Source organism: Chaetura pelagica, unplaced genomic scaffold, assembly GCF_000747805.2.
Source record: "Chaetura pelagica isolate M959 unplaced genomic scaffold, ChaPel_1.0 scaffold123, whole genome shotgun sequence".
Classification (NCBI taxonomy): Eukaryota; Metazoa; Chordata; class Aves; order Apodiformes; family Apodidae; genus Chaetura; species Chaetura pelagica.
The window spans coordinates 492920-505135 of NW_009953295.1; the positions used below are offsets into that span (position 1 = coordinate 492920).

The window sequence follows — 12216 nt, forward strand, 5'->3', positions numbered from 1 at the left end:
GGAATGCTTTTTGCACCACCAGAGTCCTGACCCTATAAAAATATACTTGTGGATATGCTTAAAAATGTAATCTGCAATATACAGCCTCATCCAGGCCAACAGTAGATTGGAGACTTAGGCCAGGAACAGGTTGGAGGGGACATCAAGTCCAAGCATGAGAAGAAGGAACTGCTTTAGGACACTGGAGAGTGAGAAGTCATGGACTACCTGATTCAGGTGCTATTTAAATCTGGAAGACATAGGGGAACTAACACTCCCTTTTTATTCCTTCATTTTAGGAGATTATAACTTTCACTTTCTAGGTAAACCTGCAGCTGTACTTGACACTGTCATTTGTGTGAGCAGCCATGAGAAAGCTGTCTTACAAGTCAGAGTTTAATCTCCCTCCTGGCCTATTTATTAGATGGCCAGCTAAATGGGAAGCAACTTTTAAAAAAAAGAATGCACAGCAGCCTAATTCTTCACTGAACAGTTGAAGGAACCTTAGCATTTGGACTTAAACAAAGTAAGGGCTGAATATTGTCCCTCTTGGATACTGTGCTGAGCCACTTGAGAATTTTACCCATGGGAAGAATTCTTCTTGCAGTTGGCAGACAGATGTTCTAATAGAACAACACGATGGGAGACTGGGTTAGCATCATTGCTCTCCCAAGTTAGCAAACACTGATGCGGTTACTGCACAGCACTGACTTGCTTTAGGAGTGTTTTTATCCTGTAAGGCTTGATGGAATAAGAGGCACTAAGATTGCAGAAGGGAAAGTAATAGTTACACTGGCTGCTCTGATGGTCTCACTGATTCATAATATAAATGCTCAAGTTTAAATTTGTAGTTTATGTATTACAGGAACACCATAACCACCACAGGTTTAAGTTAAAAAAATATTTTTTTTCCAAAAAAGGAAAAAAGCAGTTTATATACCCCAGTTCCTTCATTTATTTTTTCATATCTAAGGCTTCCTATGTATTATAAATTTGACAGAAAGAAAGCGCAGTTCCTAGTTGATTTAAGATGTAAAATAACAAAAAAATTGGCTTAAATTGTCCTTGTATATTAACACGGAAGTTTTTCAAGACTTCCCTTTAAAACAAGCTCACAAACTTTTATTTTTATGAGAAAAAAGTCTAAACTCCACTCACAATAATTTGGTTCTCGACGTTCAGGATCCAATATACTCCTTTACAAGATTCATGATTAGCTCTTTGTGAATGAGTCTTCAAAACTATAGTAATTACAGCACAGTCGAATCCTGGGTTTTGAAATCCCGAACCACCGAGCTGTAAAATCTCATTTACATGGGGCTATTCCATGGCACCTATAACCAAAGGAGGGCTGGCAGCACCTGAACATAAAATCATAGAATGGTTTGGGTTGGAAGGGACCTTAAAGATCCTCTAGTTCCACTAGACCAAGTTTCTCAAAGCCCCATCCAACCTGGCCTTGAACACTTCCAGGAAGGGGGCAGCCACAGCTTCTCTGGGCAACCTGTGCTAATGTCTCACCACCCTCATGCTAAATAATTTCTTCCTAATGTCTAATTTGAATCTATTATCTTCCAGTTTAAATGCATTACCCCTTGTCCTTTCACTACAAGCCCTTGTAAAAAATCCCTCCCCAGCTTTCCTATAGGCCTCTTCAGGTACTGGAAGGCTGCTGGGGCCTTCTCCAGGCTGAACAACCCAAACATACCCAGGGAAGTTAATTTCCATCAACTAGAATAAGACGGCATTACAGAGTGCTTGAAGTAATGAGCAAGCCCATTAGTGAGTATTGCTTGTTCTGTTTTGTTGCTGCATTATCTGCTCAAAAATCAACATGTTCTCAGAAAACGAGAATGGTACTGACCTTTGTGATGGTGCCACGGTGAGTCAATTCAGAGGAAAAACAGGACGAGAAACAAAAATCTGCAGAACTGGCACATTTATAAAGGATCTCTTCAAATATATGGAGCATACACCAACATGGAATAAACCTTACATTTGCTTCATAATTTAAATGCAACAAATTAGTACATATCATGCTACCAGCTCTTTTGCAGAAATAAATTACTACATTGTATATACAGCCTCTTCAACATCAGATGATCATAAAGGTCAGAAAAGTAGTGTTACAAAAGTGGAAATGTCAAAAGGTAAAAAGCAAAAAAACCACCAACCCAACCCTGCTCACAAGCCCCAAAAACTCAAGCCAAAACTTACATCATAGAAAGCAGTAGAAAAATCTGAATTTGCAATGATTTGCAGCTAGAATTTTATTATTTTTGTGCACATTCAGATCTCTAATTTGTTACAGTCATCAGATATCAGAAATTAGATTCAACGAACTGCTAAGTAATTGAGTAAAGCCCACTTGACTAAACCAAAAATAGCTGCAACTGCTCCTTCTTCAACTTAAAGGGGGAGTCACATCTCCTCATCTCCAGGGATATCATTTACTCATCACTCTGAATTTGCAGTTATGGCAACTGAGAGGCAACATGGGGATCCAAACATGGTCTCCAGGCACTAGGAACAGTAGCTTTAAGCACTCCATCTCAAAATGGGTAAACTCTCTCTTTTACTTATTTTTCATTAATTGTCAAGCCACGTCTTGGTTGAATCCTAGGCTTCTGTGCCTTTTATGTGGAAAGGAGGCAGATTCAAATGATCCTTGTATGGAATAGCTTGAAGAAAAAGAAAACCTCTTCATTTCACATTGACTTGAACACCTCTATTTTGTGCTATCGTTTCAGCAGAGGAAGAGAGGAAAAAAACACAGCGACAAAAGGTGGAATGTCACTTACTTTTATTTCTAGTCCTTAAAAAAAAATATTTAAAATTAGGTCAATTTTTCTCTAGCTGAGTCTTTAAAAAGAATAAATGTTTTTGCAGCACACCAGAAATCACTTTGGCCTACAAGTAAAAAGCCTTTCTTCTGTAACATCAGTTGCAACATGTCCCTGAGACCACAGCCCTTCCACAGATTTCTCAATTCAATTATTTAAATTCATTTTAATTTAGCATATATGGAGAACTATTTTTCAAAATAAAAGAAAATTATTTGCTGATTGGGGAAAGCACATTTTTTTTCACTTCTGTATAAACAAAGACAGCAAAATCTTTAGGTTTTTATAAGCGAAAAAGCAATATTCAACCAGCTGCCCATGCTAGTATAAACTGAACTTTATGGTGTTTAGAGAATTCAGCTTTAATCAGTGCAGCTACTTAGATGGGTAAATGTTACCTGTTACCTCATATAACCCAACAAGTATACTAAATTTTTCATAGTAATTTTTGATGGATTTTACCTTCCCTTTTCCTTCACTCCTTGCTATAGTTGCAAAACAGAAGTCTGTGATTTACAGAAGTATGGTTTAAGGTGTAAAAAAAAAAAAAAAAAAAGGATTCAAAGAAAGAAAAGATGAAATTTAGGACAAGAATATTTTCTTGGCATCTACCAAGCAAGACAAGAAAAGACAAAAATGCCTCAAGTTCCTAGGGAGAAATGAAACACAGGTTATAACAATACGGAACTCTGAGGATATGTACTGAAATCATAATGATGGTAAGACACACACTCATTATGTCAATATATAATATTAAACCAACTCAGAATTCTCTATGTACTCCCATGGTACTGCCACTGGAATCACTGAGGTTTCATCAAAGTTTTGAATTCTAGCAGGCACTAGAAAAGGTAAAGAAGAAAAAAATAAAAAAATGTAAAACAGCATCTATAATTGTCCTGAAGCAGCAACACTATTTGCACAGATGTGTTCAAGGAGGTAACTAAATTGCTCTTAATATAAAAACAAAACCAAGCCCAACAATTATATATAGCTGACTTGGTACTTTCATCAAGTAACACTGGGAAAAGTATTTGGAATGTTATCAGTACATCAGTGCAAAATACGTTTTGTATGTTTTGAGTGAAACGCAAACCATGGTGAGTGAGTGGTAAGTAATATGTGCTTGAACAGTAAAATAGCATGAGTGCTACAGCTCTCAGTAAAGCTCTGAGAGTAACCTCTCATTAGTTAAGCACTGCAGACAAATGAAGATTAGAATACCAACATATAAAGAGGATTTTTTTTGTCACTGTACCATCATTTATGCCTCCAGGGGTGCCTTAATCCAGATCCATGAACTACTGCTAGTTGCTTCAACACACCTTTGCAGTCATTCAAAGAATTAAGAAGCAAATTTATTCTTAAAGTGAAGGTAGAAAAATTGCACAGGAAATATTAACAAATAATTTATCACAAATTTGCTTAGTAGAAATTATTACTAAACAGAACCCACCAGGTCAAGTTTCAATAAAACATATGTTCATCCTCAGTTGCAGTCTGAATGACTTCATCTTGTTCTAAAATTGTCCATTTTAGGCCTTTTAATACATGAAGTTAGCATATACCTACTTCTGTTACCTGGAAAGACCAGGAATCAGCAGGGGTTGGATGGCTACCTAATAGAATGGTGCCTAATTATGCTCTGCAGCAAATTTTGTTAAGTATGCTTGACAAAATCACAAAAAGCAAATGCTCCATTAATTAAGCTACTATCTGTGGGAAACAGACAAATGATAGCAGAGCACAGCATAAGAAATTAAAGCTAACGTGCTGTATTGCAAATTCTCCTTCTGACTAAATAATAAAAATTCACCACCAATTAAATAATAAGAATCAATTTCTGTCTTTTAATAATCTATAAATTTAAACACTATCTCAAATGTGAGCTACAAGCGCGATTTGTGTATTTAATTTAATTCCTTTTTTCCCTCCAAAAAGGTTAAAAATCCATTAAAGAATCCCAGCTAGTACAACACCTGTCCCTCTCACAGGTTTTCTAGTGGCACCGGTTAGAGTAGCATTTGTCTAGAATTAATATCCCTGCAGCAGAAATATTTATGTGCATTTGCCTCCATGTGGACATAATGTGTCTTTTAAAAGATCCTGTTACTACTGTACAAGTCTGCCAGGTTGATTCATTTTGCCTCTCCTGTAACCCAACTTTGAAGCTATTGATTTTTTAACTTAACATTTCTGTGGTTACAGTATTTTTCTTTGTTCACATTCATGATCAGAATTGCTACTAAAGCTAGTCCAACCCCTAGACTTGGAGGGCCACAAGGACTGAACTCCTGAGCAATTCCAGCAAGGAGAGGGGCAACTATACGCCCCACTGATGTCACAGACTGTCCAACACCTAGGAGCGTACCACTGGCCTCATTCCCACCCATGGTCAATTCGAGATCAATGATGCAGGTACGACCTATAGTAGTTGAAAAGGCCAAGAATGTGGAAGACAAAATGATCACCCATATGCTCAGTGCTGACGCATACAGGAGAATCAAGGTGCAGGTAAGAGTGCTGGAGTGCAACAGAAGCCTGTAAGTGTTGTGTTGATACAGTCTTGTTATTGGTCCGAGCAGACAACCAGCCAGCACTCCAAGTGCACTGCTATAGCTCATTAAGTATCCAGCGAACAAGGGTTTCACCCCAAATCTCTCCTCCAAAGCCAGACTAAAATTACTGTAGTAGAGCAGTATGGCAACAGACATCAGCAACCGCACTAAAAATATATCCCACAGATCAGAGCATGCAATTCCTTTAATCCTCTTCAGTACTGTTGCAACTTGAATCCACGGAGACCGGAAAAGACTATTGCTTGCCACAGTTCCGTTAGTGGCTGATTTCAAGTGTAGGTCACGATTTGCTTTTGCTGAGAAACTGTCTGTTCCTTTGCTGCCTTGTTGATGTTCCCTACTGCCAGTGTTTTCTTCGCTCCAAGGTAACAACCAGACCAGACCTACACAGATCAAAAAATTAGCTGATTTCATTCAGTGCATTAACTACACAGAAGGCATCAGTCAGGTTGTAACAGTTCACTTAGTGTAAACATCAACATTCAAAAAAGGACTTTACCAATCATTTTAATTAAAAAATTATGAAGATTAAGTCTAGTGTTACAGTTTGAGTTCAATTTTAAATGCTATAAAAAACAGGAAAGAAAACACTGAGGTGACACCTTCACAACATATAAACAAATCTAAAGACTAAAGCCAAAATTCTGATTTCTAATCTTCACCTCTGGGTACACAAAAAATTCCCATTCCTGTGTCTGAATGTAAAAGTCATATATATAATAAAAAGGAGAAACATCTGGAGGCTAACTGTTCCAAAATTCCCACCGCTCTACACAGGCTCAAACTGAAATGGTACTTGCTATCAGTATACAGGACATGTATGCCATGGACGATAAACACACCACGAATTCCAGGCATTACAAATTGCATTAAAGCACAAAGACGATGAATGAAGGGACCCAAGATCCAAAATGTAACATAGAACTTACCAGCATTCAGAAGGAAGATAGAGGCACAGATGAAAGACGTTTGATAAAAGCCACCTTCCAACTCTGTAAGGTAGCCACCAATGACAGGTCCCAGAATGAAGCCCACGCTGGAGGCTGCATTGAAGCGTCCCATGACTAAAGGACGGTCTCTCTCAGAAACCAGGTCAGAAAGCAGGGCTTTAGAGATGGAGAGGGTGTGTTTGAAAATACCTGCAAGGTAAGTTAAAAAGCAAACATGTATCAGTCTTTCCAAAAGATGTGAAATAGCAAAGTTCAAAATCTATTTTTAAGATTCCATAAACCACAAATCATTCAATGCTAGAGTCATGCAGCACCTTGGGCCATGACCATCATCCTGGCTGTTCAAGGATGAACAGAAGAAAATGCAAAAGAGCGCAGAACATACTGCAGAAATACTAATAATGTAATCTTTTATGCTCCTTCCCTCTGACCAGGGCAGTGCTGTTAGCATTCATTAAAAAGTATTACCTCAGATAAGTTATTAAATATTAATCAAATAATTCATCAGCAAATTGTCTTTAAAGAACTAATATAAACAGTTAAAAAATCCAGACAGTTGCAAAATTGAGACCATAAGGCCATAAAAATGCCCTTTAGTAGATGTGTTCACAGCAATAGCAATGCTGATACAAACCTTGGCACAAACAAAGTTTCAGTGCTGCAAGCATATATGCCTTTTGCAGAACAGAAATATTCTGTTGAAGCAGTGAACTAAAATTTCAGCCGAATTTTGTAGTAACCCTTTCAGGTATATTTTCAGCATGACAAAAAAAAAAAAATAATGCACATATTCCATTCTGCACTGCAACTGCAGGCCAAGATTTCCAGCAGTGATCTGGTGTATTTTGCACTTGCTGTGACTAACCATACAACAGCTTCTTTGAAGGAATTTCTGTACTCCTGACAAAATTCAGCCAGGTGTTACAAAAGTTATGACAGATTTTGAGCATTCGTTTTAAATTATTTTCAGAAAAAAAGTTACAAGAATGCTTGATTTGTAGAGATTCTTCCTTTAGTAGGGTTCAGCTGGTGCTGCTGGATGATGATGCTATGTAGCATCATGATTTCTCTAGTAGTAAGTCTCAAGCTGAGACTGCAGGGAATTCAAACTGGAAAATGCAAAGTGTTTACTCACCTACAGGGACTCTAGAAATGGCAAAGAGGAACACAGTGGTAGATGTTCCAAGAAGGAAGTAACCCAGTGCACTGAGAAGAATACAAGCAAGTAGGGAATAACGTCTTCCTACTATATCACTCCAGCAGCCCTTTGATAAAGCAGGAAGTGAAGTTTAGCTTTTTATAACATTAAAATATTTACAGTGAACAATCAGTACTTCTAAATTAAATTGAGAAAAGAGATCAAAGGACTGTCAATTAAAATTTAATAAGCTTATTACACAACATTCCTAAGTGCAGAAAATCTGGAAGTGATGAGCAGAGTTCTGCCCTGCCAGCAGTGCACCTGCTGAAGCTATTATTTAATGTCATGCATTCAGCATTTAAAAAAGTAATTTCTCTCTTCTAAAAGAGAGCAGTAAGTATCATGCAATACTAATAGTAGCGGCCGTCTGAAAATGTTACCACAATTAATCACAAACATTTTTTTGCAACAATAAGTTACTATGTATGTACTAGAAACTTGTTGAGCATCCTGAAAGAAATGATCTTAGCTATGAAGAGTTTGTCACCTGAATACAGACAAGTAGAAAATATTTATAAGAAGGGTAACCAGTAAATTTGCATGTAGCATCCTTAACAAATCAGCTTGATTCCAAATTGGAATTTTTTTGAAGAAAGTAGGCTATTGTCTTGCAGTTGAAAGAAAATGCCAAGATTGTAGAAGCAATTATCACAAGTGGCCTGCATAACGAACCCTGAAACAGTTTTTTTCATGAGATGCTCAAACTCTGCTCTCTTGAAGGCCAGGAGCTACCAAAGCAGTATTAAAACTGCTCAATGCAGGGTTCGCAGTTATCGAAGACACATACAAGAGGCTCAGCCTCGGTGCTTAGTCTTTGCACTCATGGTTCGATCATGATGTAAAAAAATCAAAAGCTAAGAGGAAACAAAACCAAGCAAAGTTCAAAGAACTTTTCAAAGAATGAATTTAAGCCATATGGCAAATTACAGGGCACTACTCATTAAGCAGGAAAAACAAATTCTAGTTAACAGGCTTATGAAGAGCTGACTTGTGAGACTGCTTTTTGGACAGGCTACCGCATTGCTAGCACCAAGACCGAAAAGAACCTCGTGTGGCCAAGATGTGCTCAGTAATATATGACTGACAACAAACCAGGACTCTAGTTTTTACCTAAAGACTGTTTAGTTCTGACAAATGTGGTAATTGCCCATAAGTGAAATATTTTCCACACGAACTAAAAACTGGATCCAACAAAAAATGCTTATATGAACACTATAAACATTTTAAAATTTCAAGTAAAACTATTACTAATATAATCCTTTTTTCCCCTAAAATCCACAGAAATACCAATATACTTAGTAGTGCAGTGTCAGAACTCACCACAAACGTGCTGGAAAATAGTTGCATTATACCATAGAGAGATCCTAAAACAAGTAAGTAAAATACCAATGTTAAAATTAAACTGATTTTTGTTATTTGTTTTTTATGAAAACTGAACAAAATTTTTCAATGAGGAAACATGAGAAACTCCAGGAATAATTTACTAGAAGAATAGGAAGAGGGAGCAGGACAAAACAAGGGTGGAGTTTAGTTTTAGTTGCTGGGAGGCACTAATTACTTTTCACTTGGTGCTTCAGTGTGCTGTAAGGTACCACAGAGGACCTGAAGATACCACTGCAGACCCTGCTCTTTAGTTTTGGAGGCTAAGAGTTTAGCAGCAGTTAGTACTAGAAGAAAAGCAGCATTGGAAAGGCAGAGAGAAACACCTGCCAGCTTCTCTCATTTGTAAGAATACACCTCAAACTCCAGTTTCTTTTAAAGTTAAAAGTCAAATCACTCTGTTGAAATGAGAACATAACTTTTTATTAATTGCTGCTTAAAATAATATTCTGAAAACTCAGAGCAGAATCAGAATTATTTCATTAAAAGTGCTAAATTTCATCAAAATAAAAAGGTAAGAAAAAACTGAATAACAGAGCCCATGTCAAACACATGTATATATAAAGAATAACATATTTGTATCATTGCAAGCCATAAGAAGTACCAAAAGATTTACATAACAGCTTTATAACCACAGAACTTCATCCCACTGCTTCACTTTTAAGATAAAATCCTAAACCTTTGGAATTTACTGGTAAACATTCCTTAAAGGTGATAAATATTTTTCAAAAAAACAGCCGCAAGGCATTTAATCAAACTGGTAGCAATGACTGGCTTTGGAAAGCTCAGGAGAACCAGTTACAGAAATACTATTTGCAAAGGCGGTAAATAACAGTAAACTAAAAGCAACACCTTAGGTTCCTGATTTGCTGAGCTGTGAATTCTTGGATGCTGGAAAAGCATACGTACAAGTTCTACTGCAAGATTTCCTTGGTTATTTTTCCAAGAATGCTCTCTCCCAAGCTTCTGGCTACTGTCAGTCTCTAAGTTTGAAAAGGTTTTTGGTCTAATATGGTATGGCTGCCATTGTAGTTTTACTTCGATATTTGCCTTTTTATGATGTTACTAACAAGGAAGAACTGTGTTACAATGTCCAACTTGCAGTAAAGCATAATCCAGTTCACATCATCTTATTCTTTGGTAAATCAGTCAAGTACTGTAACTCACCTATTATTCCAGCGACTGTATGACTTGCTCCTAGGGACTTGATATGAAGATTCATTAAGGGAACAACCATGCTCACACCAAATAGATCCTGAAAAGAAGGCAGGAAAAGTTTTAATAACTGATCACTTTTACAAAGATGATGGCAACCTATCCTAATAACAGTTAATGTTAATATATAAATATATTTCCATACCAATACGAGAATAAATTTTTTCATGGCCAACATAGCATGTTGTAAACCTCTACAATGCATCCAGTATGTACAAAATTACAAAACCACATAAATTTAAAGCTAAGGGGTTGCATCACAGAGGAGTTAAAACTATGAAAACAGCAGTCCTCTTTCCCCCTCTAGATACAATATAATTCTGAAGATCTATATTTAAAAACCAAATATTCCTTTAATATATACATTAAACTTTACCTGTGTAACTAGAAAAGTACTTGATACCAGCATTTTAAATTCAAAGTGGTCTATAATTTCAATCAAATTCAAAATACTTTTTATTTGTGCAAAGAGTATATTGGAAAATCTACAGTATTTTAACTCTCAGCCACAATGGCAAAGAAGCTATGCTAGATCTAAACCTACCTATAGACTACTTTTGTGTACAACTGAAGAAATGTGGTGAAAAGGCAGAAACATGAAAAAAAAAAAAAAAGCGTAAGTGAAAAACGTTTTGTAAGAGGAGGGCAAAGGACACTGCTCACCCTGAACAGTAAAAGGATCTCCAGCTCATTCCTTTTGATTTTTTATCTTTTGTTAAGCTAACCACATTGGCTCAGTAGTTCTTTCACTACAACTGTCTAGCACAGCATATGCTATCCTGTATCAGAGCAGAAACTTACAGAGAAGATCTACTGGAGCAAGACCACCCTTTATCAGTGACTGCTTGAGCTGAACTAGACTAGCCCTTCATAGTGTGTCCAAAGCCTGAGTAACTGTAACCGTGTGTAACACAAAGTAAAGTCTCACAGTCTGTCATTACTATCTTTTGACGGCTGAGATACTTACAAAGTTAGAATCATTATTAAACATCTTAGCATGAGCAAACAGAGCACATGACTTAGAAACATCAGCAAACCTAAACAGAGGTCCAAGGACCTCGTTCAGGTCACTGATTGCGACACTTAAAAGGACAAGTCTCAGAACCTGGCAGTCCTGAACTTGTCATAGGCCTGCAGGTAAAGCAAGTCTCATTAACCACTATCCCAGATGGGAAGTTATTCCTCATTTCACCCATCATTTCTTATGTCAAGTTATAACTAAGCTGTGTTTGCTAGGTTACAGGAAGCTTCCATCACAGGCAACTGCTCTTTATGGTGGCATTTCACCACACTCTACACCCTCTAAAAGGGCACTCACTTCTTGATTGGTTTCAGTGTGGTTTCATGCTTGGTGTCAGCATGATATGACAGGGTTGGAGAACTACAGCATTCATAAGTGAGCTAAGAAACAATGCCTGTTCTAGCACAACTCTTCCTGGAATATTTGCTCCAGCACCCAAACCAACTAGATTGTTTCAACTGCCCAGCTTATCAGTAGGTAACAGAGCATACCTACATTTCACAGTGCAAATTTGTACTAATTTTATATTGGTTTTCCAGGTTATCCCCTTGAATTTTAAATTAATTCAATTACATTTTCCTCAGGCTCATGAATCAGAACACAGAATACAAAGCTTCTTTAAAGTCAGGGCACTGTGTTCTTTCAGTAAGGGTTTTGTTTTAGTAAAAGCACAGGAGTTTTGGGGGGAGGAGAGATGGGGTGAGGTGGTTTTTTTAGGGTTTTTGGTTTGTGATTTTTTTGTTTGACTGATTGATTTTTGTTGTTGTTGGTTTGTTGTTGTTTTTTTTTTTTTCTGTTTTGCTGTTGTTGTTTGGTTTGGTTCTTTGTTTGGAGTTTTGTGCTTTGTTTTGGAATTTTTTTGTCCTTTTTTTTTTTTTTTCTCAACCACAATCTATGAGAAATGACAGTAAAAACAAAAGGCAGCTGGCTCTTGAGAGGACTGTGCCACTGATGTTCCTGAATAGGCATTGCATTAAACTTGGCAGCTGCAGCCAGAGCTAATTCTCGTTTGTTATCTGTAGAGGAGTAGCAGCAGGGCCCGCCGGTA

General features: G+C 37.2%; 1 protein-coding gene across 1 annotated transcript; it reads right to left on the bottom strand.

Annotated features, from left to right (window-relative positions):
• Nucleotides 1-4993: 4993 nt before the first annotated feature.
• MFSD9 (major facilitator superfamily domain containing 9) lies at nucleotides 4994-10211 on the bottom strand. Its single transcript, XM_009997886.1, has 5 exons — nucleotides 10100-10211; nucleotides 8873-8916; nucleotides 7487-7616; nucleotides 6331-6540; nucleotides 4994-5784 (listed from the first exon to the last, which is right to left on the bottom strand). The coding sequence occupies exons 1-5, from the start codon at nucleotides 10167-10169 to the stop codon at nucleotides 4994-4996; spliced, it is 1245 nt and encodes a 414-aa protein (XP_009996188.1). The 5' UTR covers nucleotides 10170-10211.
• Between the last annotated feature and the right edge of the window lie 2005 nt (nucleotides 10212-12216).